Raw genomic sequence first — 17,851 nt, 5'->3', positions numbered from 1 at the left:
TTCACGAATTGGTGTTCTTCTCACCGGGAAGACCCCCGGAGATGCCCGGTCAGAGTCGTGCTTTCTTTCCTGCAAGGCAGGCTGGAGCGTGTGCTGTCACCCTCCACCCTGAAGGTGATTGCAGCCCATCACGATGCAGTGGACGGCCGGTCCCTGGGGAGGCATGACCTGATCGTAAGGTTCCTGAGGGGTGCCGGAAGGTTACATCCTCCTAGGACACCCCTGATTCCCTCCTGGGACCTCTCTATTGCCCTGGCGGGACTTCAGAGGGGTCCCTTTGAGCCGCTGGATTCAGTTGAGCTGAAGTTCCTGTCTCTCAAGACAGCGCTCCTGATCGCGCTCACTTCCATCAAGAGGGTCGGGGACCTCCAAGCATTTTCGGTAAGTGAAGAGTCCCTTGTGTTCGGGCCGGCCTACTCTCACGTTGTCCTGAGACCCCGGCCTGGATACGTGCCCAAGGTTCCCACCACTCCCTTCCGAGACCAGGTGGTGAACCTGCAAGCGCTGCCCCTGGAGGAGGAAGATCCAGCCTTGTCGTTGCTGTGTCCCGTAAGAGCGCTTCGCATATACGTGGACCGCACCCAGAGCTTCAGAAGCTCTGAGCAGCTCCTGGTCTGCTTTGGAGGTCAGCAGAAGGGGAAGGCTGTCTCTAAGCAGAGGATGGCCCACTGGATAGTGGACGCCATCGCCTTGGCTTACCATTCCCAAGGCGAGCCGTGCCCCCTGGGGGTGAGGGCCCACTCCACACGGAGTGTGGCCTCCTCCTATGCTTTGGCGCACGGCCCCTCTCTGGCAGACATTTGTCGAGCTGCGGGCTGGGTGACACCTAACACCTTTGCGAGGTTTTACAACCTCCGTGTAGAGCCAGTTTCCTCCCGTGTGTTGGGTAACAGGTAATTGGCGGGAAGGGCTGGCTGGGTGTCTCGCTTGCTGCGCCATTCCCCCTAACACGGGGATGTGAGCGCCTTCTTCTCCCAGTAGAGTTCCCCGGTTGGCGTACCCTGGTCGAGCATCCTCCAGCACCCTCGGCGTCAGACTTGGCGGAGCAGTCTGTCGCCAGGCCCAGTACTGGCGTTAGCATGCCCGGAGCCGGTCAGCCCCTGTACTGGGCTAGGTGTCCATATGGCTGGGTTCCCTACGGGTAATCCCATATGTGTATTCTTCCACGGTAAGGTTTCCCTCTTGGCAAACCCGTGTCTTCCCTTGACAGATCGCTCTGTCAGTCTCTTCTGGCAGCCGTTCCATCCCTACTCCAAGGTAGGACCTGCCTCAGAGACCCTTTCCACATGTAGTACTGCCCCCTGGGTCAGTCCATATCGGTATATCCACATGTCACCTCCCTACAGGTAGGATGTGGTCTCCGTAGCGACCTTTCCTAAAGGCTCGCTTCCCCATTGTCTTGCCAGCTGAAAGAACGAATAGGGAAGATTTGAAGCAATCTTTCACTGAAGGTTGAAATCCCTTCCATTTACTTTATGTGGGCGGAACAGCAGTATGGCCTTCTCCAGCAGCGATGTACTCACCCTTTGGCCCCTTCGGTACCAAGGTCAGTGAATTTGCGCTGGGGCTTTGGGAAGGTTACGACCTTAAGCGTAGCTTTTGTGGCAGGCCAAGGCTTGTCAACAATTGCAGCGCCTCAGGGTTGTGACGAGGTTCAGGTTATGGCGTTTTCCATAGGACCCCATTTGTCGGTCGACATAACTCGTAGTGACCGACAGATAGGGAACGTCTCGGTTACGTATGTAACCCTCGTTCCCTGATGGAGGGAACGGAGACGTTATGTCCCCATGCCACAACCTTGAACCATTCGCTGTTGCCGGGACACGTTCTCGGCTCCTCAGCGTAAAACCTAATGAGTGGATGCACCTGTCGCTCTATTTGTACCCGCTGGCACGGGGAGTGGCTCAGGTGTGTTAATCCACTTGCCAATTTCATTGGCGTTTTCTCTTAAAATCAGAGATGATTGGCCTCCCAAGTGAGACCCCATTTGTCGGTCGACATAACATCAGGGAACGAGGGTTACGTACGTAACCGAGACGTTACCCTTCAGACCTTGATTAAGTTGTTCAGGTGTGTTTGATTAGGGTTAAAAAAAAGAAAAAGAAAAAAAAAGAAAAGAAAACTCTGCGTGGCTGTGGCTCTCCAGGACCGACATTCAGCACCCCGACCTATAATAATGATTCCTCTCATGAAAAAGCACATCTCCTGTTGTACTTTCATTAAATAAATAAATACATAAATACAAATAAAAAATCACTGGCATATTTGTTTTAAACTATTTTGAACTGTTTTCAGTTACATACAGTGTTTGATCTGGCACATTTCTTTTCTGATACAGTAGAGACCAATATTAATTGGAGAAAACAATATTATGGATAGAAGACATATTTAATCATTTGCATCAATTTGAAATTAATAACATCTTAATGTTGGATTTGTTTCATACAAACATGAAGCTTTTAACTTCACAAGACATTAATTGATGGAAAGCTCTTTGGACTCATTCTGGCAGCACCCATTGAACTCTGCAGAGCAAGTGATTTAATGCTAAATTTCTCCAAATATGTTCCCATTAATCTTGGAATCTTGAATGGCCTGAGGGTGACTACATTTTCACGAAATTTTACAATTGGGTAAACTAATCCTTTAAACAAGGTTTCAAACACTTTTCACGTCCCCTTGTGTTTCAGGTGCATCCTGTTGCTAATTGTTCTGTTCTTCATTCCTGGAGTGGTGATGATCATCGCTTATGGGCTTATTTCTCGAGAACTCTACCGTGGAATACAGTTTGAATTGGAGGAGAAGATGGGACAGAGTGGTGAGACATTTATGAAGTCAATAACACATTAGAGTCTAATTCAGTGTCATGTTTTAGTAAGCCCCAGACTGTCCCATAGGGTACTGACCGCTTTGATTGTATTAGATGACCTACCCTGAGGATTTAATTGTTTGTTTGTACAGTCATGTCCACCTGTTTGTGAATGAAGCTCAATTTTCCAAGTAATTAAATGTGACCTATTGGATTTTCAAAAATATAATTACAGCTGTGCAACATTTCCGCAACCACCCTCAAAAAAGCAATAAGAAAAAAGGCAGGAAATATAAACTTGAATATTACCTTTAAATTGCTCATTGATGGAACTTTCATAAGTTAATATCTGCTGGATTGCTTATATTATGTCCCCTCCTGAATTCCGCTGTTCGACTCTAAATCACATTCTATTATTGTTCTAAATATGCCCCCATTTCCACTGCACTGCAGTAATCTAACATTCAAACACTCCATTGCTGAGTCACCACTCTACCCATTAATGTTTTCATTTGAATTAGTGAAATGTCATTTCATTTCACATTTCATAAGTAACAATTTGAACAAAAAAAAGTCAAATCAAGAATGTCAAAATACAGCTTGCTGTGAGGTCTTATGAAGGTTATTGTTTAGTGAAAGACACAAGGTTTGGGAATCATAAAGGAAAGGATTCACCAGTATTTGTATGTGTAAGTGTATTTAAAAAAAATTTTTGTGTATTTTTGTTTTTGTTTTTTTGTGGTTGAGGGAACACGTGGGGAAAAGTCCCCTGTTCAACACTGTATCACTGAAAAAAATCTCGGCTCGCAAACTTTTACACCATCGAAAAACGAACGCATTAGACCTCTACGTCATTAGATCCACGAACCCCAAAGTAAGATATTCGGCACAGAAATTCTCACTCATTCTTCTAAATTATTTTTTACAACTTTGGCAATTTTTAGCATGAGAATCCATCTCTTTAACACTGTGAACAACTCTGAATATACGAAATTTAATATTTAATATGTTGAGGAGATTTCATGGTACTATACAACATTCACCTCTAAATTGTGGAATATTTATTTCTACATAAAATAATACACATAAAAGAAAAAAAATCATATTATTTTGAATTATTTTAGTAATTTAGATTTGACCCCTCCCCCACAAAAATAGCTGAAGTAAAAAATTCTAAATGTAAAAATTTTACGTCTTATACCACCACAAGTGTTAATTTAGCCAAACTGCCTTAAAGGCCGTTTCACACTGAGCGAGAGCGTGATGCAAAAATCAAGGCAAATGGTCAACAAACGGTGCTTTTACACTGATCGCGAAACAATTGTTTGCCTGCAAATTGTTCTGCAAATTAATGCAGGTCCCTAGGTGGCACTGACCAGTAATGCAGTTCCTTTTCAGGAACTCGAGCTGTGTTGAGCGCTTTTGGTAACGTCCCTGACGAGACCGACTCTGAATATTGTTTGCAATCTGTCCAACGGAAGGGCGCGACGTCACGGGTGGGGTGACGTCAGCAAGCGCTGTGTGTGCATGTCAAAAGTCTGTCCCGTTGGTCCTATTTATTGTTGTCTGTCCCTTAGCCATTAAAAGATCGCTAAAACAGCTCAATGTGCCTAAAGTGAAAGCAAAGACCAAACATATTAAGGACGATTCCAAGCCATGTTATAGATTGTGTGTTCCTCCCTGCCCTCGCTCCATTACGAGTGGAGATACACACAGTCTGTGCGTGGCTTGCCTGGGATCGAATCACGCTGAGTCGGCTCTCGAGGGGGCCGACTGTCCGCATTGTGAACGATTGCCAATGCGGACGCTTCGATCCCGGAGTGCTCTCTTCGAGGAGAAAGCTTTCACCAGCGTTCCCCGCGGTGCTGGCCTCGCTTCTGCCGAGGCAGAACGGCTGCTGCACTCGTGGGGTTTCGCAGGTGGATCTGTCAGAGGGAATGGAGACGGGCCAGTCCTTATCTCCTTCATCATCTGCCAGATCCGGCGCCAAAACCCTGGGTTCGGAAGCACGCTCGTCGGTTTCGGTTTTCGGGGTGAGGGATCAGCTCTTCACCTCTCTTCCTCCGAGGAGGTCGATGTAGAGACTGTTGCTGGGGATTCGCCACCCCTGTCGCCCCAGTATGAGGAGCTTTTGGAGGTGGTTACGAGTGCAGTAGATAAATTTAAAATCGAATGGCCTGCTGAAAAACAATCTGAGCCGCAGAGAACCAAACTAGATGAACGCATTCTGCGGGCCGAGGCAACCACCTCCACGGCGGAGCCTTCCGTATTTTCCCTATCTCCACTATGAAATTTGTTGGGGCCAGCCCCATCATTACAACGTGATGGGGCTGGGAGAGCAGGGTTATAGAGCGATGCCACGGGTCGAACAGATGCTCGCGGGATATCTGTCGCCCGGCTCGGCATCGTCTCTAAAGGCTCCGACATTGCCCACTAAGCCTCTTCGAGTTACATCATCGCTAGTGGGCAAAGGTTATGTGGGAGCAGGTCAGGCTGGGGCTTGCCTTCATACTATGGCAGTCCTACAAGCTTATCAAGCTGACCTGCTGGGAGATATCGATGAGGGAGAGGGGATTAAGTCTGAAGATATCGAAGAGCTTAGAAAGACCGCTGATCTCTCCCTATACGCCACTAAAGAGACCACTCGCGCAATTGGGTGGTCTATCGCAGCCTTAGTGGCCGTGAAAAGGCATTTGTTGCTGACCCTGTCAGAGATAAAAGAACGAGACAGGGTCTGCCTCCTGGACGCCCCGCTTCAGCCTTCTGGTCTGTTTGGCGACACAGTCAATACTGTCAGGTTCCAGGAGGCCCGTAAACAGGCGGCGGCGTTCCAGAATTTCCTCCCTCGTCACTCTCGTGGTGCATCTGGGCAGGAGATGACCATGCCACATACCGGCTCCTCATACCGGGAAGTGCAGAGACAGAGTGTCGCCGCTTGTGCTCCCCCACGAACCTCGACGAAAAGATCCTGACGCCAGGATCCAGAGGGTAGCCCCTACTGGGGTAGAGCGTGGTCCACTTCATTATACGGTACCTGCCTCACCTCAGTGCCTTCAGGAGGTCGGTCTGCCGACCCTGCCAGAGTTTCAGGGCGCAGCGGCCTCCAGTGAGTGCTGCTAACAGTTATTTACGCCCGCGAGCGTAGTGGAGTTGGGATGCTTGCCGCCCCTTCGGGGGCCTCTTACACCAGAGGTCAGTCTCGAGAGACTGATTCCCTTAGTAGATTATTTAGCAGCGTGGAAACTACTGCCAAATGTATCTCATTGGGTCCTGGGTACAATAGAAAAAGACTACTGCATTCAGTTCGGTCATCCACCACCAAAGTTCAACGGGGTTACACCGACAGTAGTCGGCCCGCGGCAGGCTTTGGTTATGGAACAAGAAGTGAATACCCTATTAAGGAAGGAGGCCATCGAGGTGGTCCCTCCTCTAGACAGGGAATCCGGGTTTTACAGCCGGTATTTCATAGTTCCAAAGAAGGATAAGGGGTTGCGTCCGATCTTAGACTTACGTCACCTGAACCGCTCAGTTATGCCACTAACGTTCAAAATGCTCACTGTCAAGCATGTTGTAGCTCAAATCAGATCCGAGGACTGGTTTGTCACAATAGATCTCAAAGACGCATACTTCCACACATCCATCCTTCCACAACACAGGAAGTTTCTTAGGTTCGCTTTCGGGGGCAAAGCTTATCAATATCGAGTACTTCCTTTTGGCCTCGCACTCTCACCCCGCACATTCACGAAATGTGTAGATGCGGCTCTGGTATCCCTCTGTATGCAGGGCATCCGCATTCTAAATTATATCGATTATTGGTTGATCCTAGCTCAATCAGAGCAGATGGTGGTTCGACATCGAGATGTCGTTCTCGCACACATGAGAGCTGGGTTTGAGACTAAATGCCAAGAAGAATGTACTTTCTCCTGTTCAGACAACCACCTATCTAGGCATAGTGTGGGATTCGACCACGATGCAGGCACGTTTGTCTCCTGCTGGGATCGAGTCGATCGTCACATCAGTCGAGAGAGTCAAAGAAGGCCAGTCACTCACTGTCAAACAATTCCAGAGATTGTTAGGGCTGATGGCAGCTGCATCCAACGTGATACCTTTTGGCCTGCTGTACATGAGACCCTTACAGTGGTGGCTCAAGTCCAAGGGTTTTTCCCCGAGGGGAAATCCACTTCGAGTTATCAAGGTCACGCAGCGATGCCTTCATGCCTTAGACATGTGGAAGAAACCTTGGTTCTTGAATCAGGGCCCGGTGCTGGGAGCTCCTTGTCGCCGTGTAACGCTAGTAACAGACGTGTCCCTCACCAGTTGGGGTGCGGTCATGAGTGGCCACCCTGCCTGCGGTCTGTGGAGTGGTCGCCATCTGACATGGCACATCAATTGCCTAGAGATGCTAGCAGTCTATCGAGCATTGAAATATTTCCTCCCAGACCTGAGAGGTCACCGTGTGTTAGTGCGCACCGACGACACATCAGTGGTCTCTTATATCAATCACCAGGGGGGTCTGCGTTCACGCCCCTTGTACAAGTTGGCACACCAGATCCTTCTCTGGTCTCAGGGCAAACTCCTCTCATTCAGAGTAGTGTATATTCCTGGGAGATTGAATGTGGGAGCAGACATACTGACGTGGCAGGGGCCTCGGCCCGGGGAATCAATGCTTCATCCTGAGGTGGTGAAGCAGATATGGAGTGTATTTGGCACAGCCCAGGTGGACCTCTTTGCAACTCAGGAGACATCGCAATGTCCCCTCTTGTTCTCTCTAGTTCATCCAGCTCCTCTAGGACTGGACGCTATGGTACATACCTGGCCTATCGCTCTGCTCCTGGGAGTTCTAGCGAGAGTACGCCAGGATGGGGTCCATCTGTTATTAGTAGCCCCGTTCTGGCTGGGCCGAGTATTTTTCTCAGATGTAGTCTCGCTCCTCGACGGCTCTCCGTGGGAGATACCGATCAGGACAGACCTACTCTCACAGGCGCAGGGCACGATAATTCACCCTCACCCGGAGTTGTGGAAGCTGTGGGTGTGGCCCCTGAGGGGGCACAACTGTTAGCAGCTGGTCTCTCAACCGAGGTTGTTGAGACCCTCCTCCAATTCAGAGCTCCCTCCACGACGAAACTCTACGCCCTGAAGTGGAAACTGTTCACTTCATGGTGCAGAGACCGCCACCTTGACCCTGTTAACTGCCCAGTTTGTACAGTTCTGGAGTTTTTACAAGCTAGGCTCTCTGCGGGGTTAACCCACTCCACCTTAAAGGTGTAATTGGCGGCCATAGCTGCTTACCATGTCCCTTTCAATGATCAGTCAGTGGGTAGACACACCCTAGTTACACGTTTCCTCCACGGTGCGCTGAGGCTGAGACCTCCAGTATGATCCCGTGTTCCCCCCTGGGATTTGGTTGTGGTTCTAGAGGCTCTTTCTAAAGCTCCATTCGAGCCAATACACGATATCTCAGATAGTCTTCTGACACTTAAAACTGCCCTGTTACTGGTAATCACCTCTCTAAAGAGAGTTGAAGATCTTCAGGCACTTTCGGTGGCCCCTACCTTCCTAGACTTTGTCCCTGGTATGGCCAAAGCATTCTTATACCCTCGAGCGGGTTATGCTCCTAAAGTTCCCTCTGTTACACCACAACCTATCATACTGTAGGCCTTTTGTCCTCCTCCCTTTCGGAAGCCAGACCAGGAAAAGCTAAATTGTATGTGTCCAGTGCAAGCACTGGACGCATACGTCCATAGAGCTGCCCTGTGGAGAAAATATGACCAATTGCTTGTTTGCTATGGTCCTACTAAAAAGGGTTCTCCTGCCACCAAGCAGACCCTAAGTCGTTGGATAGTCGAGGCTATCAACGTCTCCTATGAGTCCGCTGGTCTTCCCCCTCCTTTGGGGGCCAAGGCTCACTCTTCTCGGGGTATGGCGGCCTCTAAGGCCTTCTCTGCAGGTGTGTCCCTCTTGGACATCTGCAACGCTGTGGGGTGGTCCATGCCCTCTACATTTGTCAGATTCTATAACCTTGATATGCGAGCCACTCCGGGCTCTTCTGTTCTCTCACCTTAGCCGTGCTCTTCGGATACACACTAGGCAGGGATTTGGAAGTCTGGCAGCGTGGGCACATCGTTCCCCAAAGCGCTCGATGCAGCTCGAGTTCCTGAAAAGGAACACCTCAAGGTTACGTATGTAACCCTAGTTCCTTGAAGGAACGAGACGCTGCGTCGCAGAGCCATACTCCCGGCACCCTTTCCGGCGCTTGCTTTCCTACTCGAAGCTGAAGCCAGCTGCACGGCACATGCTTTTATAGCTTCCTGGTCGCTACGTCACCCCACCCGTGACGTCACTCCCTTCCGCTGGACAGATTGCACACGATAGAGTCCGTCTCATCAGGGACGTTCCCCAAAGCGATTGACGCAGCGTCTCATTCCTTCAAGGAACTAGGGTTGCATACGTAACCTTGAGGCGTTTTTCTTCATGTAGCGTGTGTGTCTTGTATGGTTTACATCGTCCGCTGTTCAATATACAGCCTTAAATTAATATAAATAACATTTGGTTCTTCATCAGAAACACAAAATATAATTAAAAGTACAATTCGCATTAAGTGACATTCAAAATGTAATTATTAATGTTTTTGCTCAAAACCCAATTTAAAAGCATCGAGTGCTTGTTATAACTTCTAGTTGTGATCTAAAATGTATTTTGATTCTATAATAGGCAGATATGCACTCTTTGTATGTTTTATAATGGATAGAACACTATCTGCTTGTCATGTGTCATAAACATCCTTTATTGTTAAAAAAAAAAAAAAAATACCATGAGCTACATAAAAACATATACAGAAAACATATATTCACAATCATAGGTCTATTTGCTTTCATATTTCATGTGTAGAAAAATGTTTATTTTTTTATATATGGAAGGGAAAGAGATATGATTACATGATTGACAGGTCTAGAGTGAATGTGCTACAACACTCGCACTTGAGGAAGAAAATAGACAGTGCTCTTCATATCACATAATTCAGTGGAGATTTAATAGAAATGTTATTTTGAACACGTGAGAATAAATCTGTTCTTAAATACCAACAATAACAAGAAATTTGCATCCACTCATCTCTCTTGTGGGAAACAAGTCCTCTACTTCAGTGTTTTTTTTATGCTCATGCTCAATACAGTCTGTTGTTCTAGCGGGTCATTGCGTCCAATATTTGTTTAGCTTTTTCACACTTATTATGGAAAGACCTTAACATACTGACTCAATAATTTTAAGCAGGAAATGTAAATGTGGTTTAAAATGTAAGCTTCCTCTTGATCTGTATTTATCTAAATAATTCTTCTGAGATTTTTTCTTGAGGAATGTGCTATGTTTCCTCTTTAGGAATGAAAAATGGTATCAGTGCCACTGCCTTATATAGCAGTGATGATGGAGATGGCTGCTACATCCAGGTATCCAAGAGGCCCAGCTCAATAGAGATGTCAGCACTCACCCCAACAGGCTCCGCAAAGCTGGACCGACCTCGTAGCAACACGTCCGAGGCTAAACTAATGGCCAAGAAGCGAGTGATCCGTATGCTCATTGTCATTGTGGCTATGTTCTTCATCTGCTGGATGCCCCTGTACTCTGTCAACACCTGGAAAGCATTCGACCTTCCCTCGGCCCACAGGGCTCTTTCTGGAGCCCCCATCTCATTCATTCACCTGCTGTCCTACACATCTGCCTGTGTCAACCCAATCATCTACTGCTTTATGAACAAGCGCTTTCGAAAGGCACTTCTCGCCACCTTCTCCTGCTGCTGCTGGCCCTGCCAGAGAAAAGGGTTCAGGGAAGGTGATGATGAGGTTAATGCCACTGGAGCGTCCATGTCTAAGTTCAGCTACACCACTGTCAGCACAATGGGACCATGCTGATTCTCAGAGGACCCAGGCTGGGCAAGATGGAGAATATTTGGGGTTGATGTTGACATATTGTGAGGGTTCACTTTATTAGAAAACTTCATTACAAAAAATCACCTACACTCTAAAAAATGCTTGGTTGTTTCAACCCAACTTTGGGTCCAATATGGACTAAACCAACCATTGGGTTATATTTTTACATAAAATTTGTTAACCTAAAAGTTAGGTTAGTCAATATTTGACCCAAAGTTGGGTTGAGACAGCAAAGCAAAGTTGGCGTCCAATAACTTGGTAGGAAAGGTCACACCAACCTCACCCTCTCCTGTCAAAGGACTGTTACTAGCACCCATTAAAAATGAAAAAAAAAGAGAGACCAAATGACTGCTTGTGACACTCCTTTCTGACTGAATTGGGAAATCGTTTTGGTGCAGAGAACCCCACAATTGTAATTTTTACCATGAATAACAATCTGTGTTATTCATGGGAAAGCTTGTGGCACAGAGTTTGCTTTGAAAAATTTTGTATCAGATGCGAGCAGGACAATGACACTTCAGGATGGGAAGAAGCTCACTGGTCGCCTTTATCAACTGAGTGATAATGTTGACCTTGCTAGATGTTGTCAAAGACAATCAACTCAGCAAGAAGCAGAGTTTCTGGAGCTGTTAGTGTTCATCGAGAAACGGCTGCATTAACTGACTTGCTCAAACGACTATATAAATGACTGAAAATGGCTAGTAGAATGCCAGTCTTACACTTGTATGTTGCTATCCTTACTTTGCAGTTTTAAGTGCCTGCATAGTGTTTTTAAAATCTTTTCTGAGGTCAGTGTTCATCAGGAGAGATTTAATTCGTAAGATCAGAACTCTAAAACACTTTCCAAAGTCTGAGCCAACAGTTTTATACTGAAAGTCACAATATTCTACAGTATTACAGTGAGGTTAATGATGATGATCTGTTGCTAGACAGGACCTTGACTTTTGTAGTTGCCTTCATCTTCATATTTTGGGCTAAAGAGGTTTTGTTTTTGAAGTTGTCCTTCATGGCCTTCACAGTCTGTGGCTGTAGGTGACTTCAACTGAACGAGGAGCTTAAACCCCTTAATTGGTACGAACTCATTCCAATATGTCATAATCTCACAGATTGATTTATGACTGCTTTCAAATGTTCTCATAAATTTAAAGCTATAAATGAATTAAGGTCCTCCCAAACAGTCCTCATCAAACAAACAGCAAAGAACACTTAAACCTGACTTTTGAATGTTTTGTCCTTTTTTTGGAAAATAAAATGTTAGAGAGACAGGCTTGATTAAATGTCAGATATTTTTGAGTGCCACTGGACCCATGGGAAATCAGACATGATTCAGTGACTACTGAATATTTCAAGTCACTAAAATTGAAAATTAAATGACTGACTTTTAATAAAATTAAATGACAAATTTAAATGACAATTTTTTTTTTAAGTGCTGCCAAAGTGACAACTGCAGTGATTAGTTCATTGCACCTTTTCAGCCACTTTGTACTAAATTGCACTTTGTTACTAATGAAAAAAACAAGCTGAAAATCCCAAAACTCATAAAATTATGTTGTGACACTTTGAATGTATGTATACAAAGATTATTTTTGTCATAACTATGGACAAATTTTTACAGTGTATTTCCTTTAGATTAAATTTTTCTAACCATTAACGTAAAAGAAAGAAAGAAAGAGAAAAAAACTCCAAAAATTATCATGAACTCATTACTCACCAAGTAACTAATTTAAGATTCAAATTCAAACATTACAAGTCCTCAAATGGTCACAAATTATTATACCATGGGGTATTGTTTTTAAACATATGAAACAAAAATAAGAATAACTAAACATGATTCATGTCAAGATGTTTTTCAGTTCCTTTGTAAAGAAAACTAAATACAAAAAAAAATTAAAAATAAATTATTGATTTGAACAGCATACATTTCAATTACCAGGCTTGTTTTATGATCCTTGATGACTATGAAGACTTGTTTTCACCAAAATTCATAATTCAGGTTTGGTGTTGATGAAGGGATGCATGAGCTTTACAGTTGGGGCTTTGGGAAACATAAGGCAAACATGGATGTGAAACACTTTTAAAACATGGTATTGTGTAATTTTTGTCTTTGTACTTTACATTGCTCATGCTCAGTTCAGCCATCATGTGAAAAATGAGTCCTTACATCAGTTGGTGCATTTGAGCATAAATTCCACCAAAGAGCAAAACTTAAAAAAAAAGAAAAAAACTTTCAGTTCAGCATGTTGTGACAACCGCCATAAATAATCCCCAAAATATTTGTATTACTTTCCTTCCTATTTAATTTCCCACCTACTCCTCTTATCTCCAATAGTCTGTCCCTTTCGTTCCTGAATTCAGTTTTTCCACTGGCTAAACATGGCTTTCTAATCAATGTGCATCTGTCCCTGAACTTACTTTTCAGTGAAGAGTGTCAACATTGCATCTTGTTATCCTCCAGCCCTGATGAGCATCCATCACAGAGCAGCCCTTAAAACCTGCCAGTTTCCCCATTACATTTATGCTGCTTGGCCATCCAAACTTTCCCTGATGTACTAGTCAGTGTGTACCAGATGTTTCCCCAATGTAATAGTAATAATGCATTGTTCCCCAGTGCCGCTCATGACTTGGGTAATTGGTCGGTATTAAGGATCACACACAAATATTAGTGCTTGCAATGCGTGCTTAAAAGGATCAGAATACTTTTATGTAAGCCAATCTTTAAATTGCATTACATCACTCAGTCTTAAAAAGGTTTGTTTGGCAGATGTTTTTGCTTTATTCTAAAGAGAAGAGAAATGAGGTCAGCAGACGCATTTAGTTCTGACCTTTCCAATCCCATCATGACTTCTTTTTTATGAGACTAATATATAGCCAGTGGTACAGATCCTCCTTTGAAGATGTTTGCGAAACAGACGTCTGACTAACTCAGGTTTGGATCCAGATTGAGAAACCATGTGTTTCTTGTGTAAAACAACTGGCACACAACTTGTTTTCCTATGAAGCATCTACGTCCAGTCCAAAAGTGAGAGAAAAACCTATAATTAGCACATAGCGAATTTGTGGTTGAATGCTTAGTGAACTGTGAATGCAACAGTAAAATGGACCATAGCCCTCTGTAGGCTGCACAGATTTCGATTGCAAATGATGTGTATATGACCCTGTTGCATATTCAGATTTTAATAGCCTATGGCAGTGCACCATGGGGCTTTTCTAGTGCAAAAACAAAACAAAACAAAAACATACAAACATAAAACAAACCGCTACTTTCATTCCGGATATGCTCTCATGAGGGGAACATCTGACATAATGGTTTTGGATTTGTGGAACATGGAATCAGTTAACTTCTAAACACTTAAATAAATACGACTCAACAGACAGAAACAACATCTGCTAGGTGAATCTGGTAAAACAATAAGTGTTTAAAAATCGCCTATGAATGTGGAAAATTCAATTCATAAATGAGCTGTTTCTCAATAATTAGTCGGACATAGCACCTGCCTCTGTCTGGAGGCATTTCACTGTTGTAAAATCTCTGAGTTTGGGTGCTGTGGCTGAAAATGTAAGGGCTGTAAAACACTGATTTCCCTGAGGTGTGTTTGAGAAGTCTGCAAGAGGGCCGAACACATTGTGTTGTTGTGGCCCACAGCTTTATCAGCCTCATCAGTCAAGATGACAAAAAACACTAAGACAGCCAACTTCATACAGACAGAAGACAGTGTTTTTTGGCGTGTTTGTCTAAAATCTTTAGTCAGAGGAGCTTTTGTAGTCAGAAAATACACATGGCATCTGATTTTTACAAACCCTATCCAAACCACTTCCATGTGTGGTTTTAAAATTAATTTTTTTTTGGAATGAACTTCAGCCTGACTGGATTTCAAGTCATTTTTTCTGCATTCTAAAAATGCTGGGTCAAAAACAACCCAATTTGGCTCATTTTTGCAACTCAGCACTGGGTCAAAAAAGGGAAAAACCTAGCACCAGTTTGTTCTGACCCAGCTTAGTTGGGTTAAATGTTTGACCCAACATGTCAGGCTTTATTCAACTCATTTATTGTTGAAAAATTACTATACTGCTGGTTTTAGATTAACCCAATATGGACTGGAAATTAAACTCAGACACATAATGACAAGAGTAAAAAAATACCAGCAACAGAAATAATAAAAAAAGGTAAAGATTTATTAAGCAAAAACACCCAGAAATTTACAAAATATATAATAAACATAATAAACATAAATCCGTAAATGTGTTTGAGGAAAAAGTGCAGAAAACAATTGCTACCCAACAATTATACAGATTATAAAGTTAAACAAAAGTGCTTTTGAAAAGTTAAAAAAAAAAAAAAAAAATTAAAGTAAAAAATGCAGTGTCTTAAGCTTTGTATGAAGATTTTCTCTCATTATGTGCTAACTCATGAATATATAAAATTCCACTCATGTGCTTCTGGAGTTCAGTAGTAATATACCATAAAGGACATGAGCTGATGGAATTTTTTGGTTTTGTTTTTGTTTTCTGGACTCTTACATCTTTCCCAAAGCAACTTGTTTAGATACATTGGCTTTATACTAAACTATTTGTACAAACGGATCAAATTTCATCGCTGAACGACATTTGGTCTGAAAGATTGGATTTAAAAACAAATCGGATTTATGTGCACAGGTCAAGCCTAAAGGTCCTTTTAAACATTTTTTTAGATGTATTAAAACATTCATCTCTTTTGCATGCAGCTTAACACAACCAGGCCTTGCAACCAGGCTTAAGCAGCATCTGTTACTAAAACAGTGGACAGATTTTACTCAGAAAGCATTATGATCTATTACTGGCTCATGCAAGCTGAAGACAGATTGTGCTTTCTAAAACAAATAGCAAACCTATGCTCATCACATCAAAGATTTTCAGATTTAATTAAAGTGATGTTCTCCAAAGAGCGAATCACCAAGAAGTACAATTTATAATACAACAATACAAATAATAGTATCTTAATTTAATCTTTTGTAATCTGTTTAGTGGACTCGTATTTTCTTTGTGATTGATTGTAAAATATTTGTACAGAGCAATTTGTACAACGTAACTGGTGAAGAGATCCATCATTGAAAAATATTTCATAATGACAAACCTGATCTACCTTTGTGCTAATTTCTGTCTCAGAAAATGTATTTTTATAAAAAAAAGAAACAGAAAAATAAATATATTCCTGTTCAAGTGCATTGCAATTATTTCCCAAGGCCATTTTAATAACTGAGCATGCAACAGAAAGAATTAAAATATTTTAAAGATACAGTTACGTAAATACGCTACATATGAAAAGAATAAAGGCCTGTACACACCAATAACGCTAACTTTATTAGTGTGAATACAGTGTATAACTTTCTGTTTAATATAAAGTCCACGCTGCAGTTTTGTCATTTGATGTTTAAATGCTCAAGCTCTTTAAAGTCAGGTGAATTCTGATTGGCTGAAAACAGTTCTGGAACTGATTCCAACAATCTTGTTCCTCTGTGTCATTTTCATAATAGCTGTCATGTGGACTATTCTTTTGAATTTAGAATGATTACTATTTATATGTAATTACCATAATAGTTACAGTATCATCCGTGGTGTGAACAGGTCTAAACTGACAAAAGAATAAAATAAAAAGAATAAAATAAAATAAAATAAAATAGTAAAATAAATGTTAAATACTCTCAAGGTAAACATGTTGTCAAAATGTGTTTTGTAGTTCAAAAAAGAGTCTTGTGAAACTGATGAGTGTTTTTCATGATTGCCTGGAGCTGTAATCATCTCCAGAGACTTTTTAACTGAAGCCAGATCATATGTCTAGTTGTTACATCTACTGACCTTCATGCACTGTTATCTCCACCCCAGCTATACGGGTTGTGATACGTTTCATGCGTCTCGATGTAGAAATGCGTTTTGATGTAGGGTGTGTCATAGGAGAAACACCTTGTGCTGCAACTGGCTGTAGCTGTCGGCTAGTGATAGAAAACTCAAATAAATGATGCACTGTACATAAAGTCGTTTTTATGTTATTACCCTCCGCTAACTTAAATTTATTTATTTCAAACTTAAGCTATTGCTGAACTACAAATTATTACTCTTCTGATTAATAAGAAATAAATAAAAAAATCAACCAAATAAATGAAAAAAATCTAAAAGAAAAAGAGAGACGTGTGTCTTCCCCACCTGCTGGATTTATGCTGGTCTGCATGTCTGATTATGTATATTCTGATTTCAGGTTGTACAACACACAAAAAAAGATTACTTTCATTAATTAATTTATTTTTAGAATTAATATTAGTTATGCGAGCAGCTCTTTTATTACTGTTGTGTAATACTGTAATAACTTTTAAGGATTTAACATTTTATCTGTGTATTGTATAAACAAAACTAAGGGAATATAAAAAAAGAGAAAAAAAAATATTAAAGAAAAAGTTGTACATTATAGACTTTAGGCCACCAATGCCTTAAGATTATGTGTGTGTACATAAACGTGTATCTGAATTTAATGACTAGCTGATAGTCTTTGAGTGGGTGTGGACTGGAGGTGTGCAAATCCTGTATAATCTTATAATTTATAATCTGTACTAATCTGTACTCTGATTGCTGTGACAGACATTTGGGTTATTGTTGAGAGACAGTTTATCTCATTGCTAATGCAGTTAAAGAAGCTAAATAAAAAGTATATATATATATATATATATATATATATATATATATATATATATATATATATATATATATATATATATATATATATATATATATATATATATATATATATATATATATATATATATATATGACACTACATAATTTTAATAATGCTCATAATCTCAAATCTCAGAATCATCTTCTTTTCTGTATTTCCACAGCAAGTATAAATTGTGCCTGCAAACCCAGGAAACCGACGCTTGTTGCTGCCACAGTGTGTAAATCTTCTGATGCTGTGTAATTTGATGTTGTATTAATGGTATAATCTGTAATCATATAATAAAGCTCATCAACTCTTCAGTGTCTTCTGCAAATAATACCATAATCAAAATGCTCTCAACCAAATAAATAACTTGAAGACACATTGTAGAATGATACGGTTATTGGTGTTGTTCAATACAGTTTCTAAGTTCAC

At 42.2% G+C, this 17,851-nt stretch overlaps 1 protein-coding gene across 1 annotated transcript in view; it reads left to right on the top strand.

Annotated features, from left to right (window-relative positions):
- LOC113053646 (cholecystokinin receptor-like) overlaps positions 1-15,013 on the top strand; it is a 52,229-nt gene extending 37,216 nt beyond the window's left edge. The window contains exons 4-5 of the mRNA XM_026218819.1: positions 2,691-2,818; positions 10,184-15,013. Of these exons, the coding sequence (XP_026074604.1) occupies positions 2,691-2,818; positions 10,184-10,713 (658 nt within the window). The 3' untranslated portion in view covers positions 10,714-15,013. The remainder of the gene's footprint in view (positions 1-2,690; positions 2,819-10,183) is intronic.
- The last annotated feature ends 2,838 nt before the right edge of the window (positions 15,014-17,851 follow it).

This window comes from Carassius auratus, chromosome 34, assembly GCF_003368295.1.
Source record: "Carassius auratus strain Wakin chromosome 34, ASM336829v1, whole genome shotgun sequence".
Taxonomy (NCBI): domain Eukaryota; kingdom Metazoa; phylum Chordata; class Actinopteri; order Cypriniformes; family Cyprinidae; genus Carassius; species Carassius auratus.
This window is presented reverse-complemented; position numbering and strand designations above follow the sequence as displayed.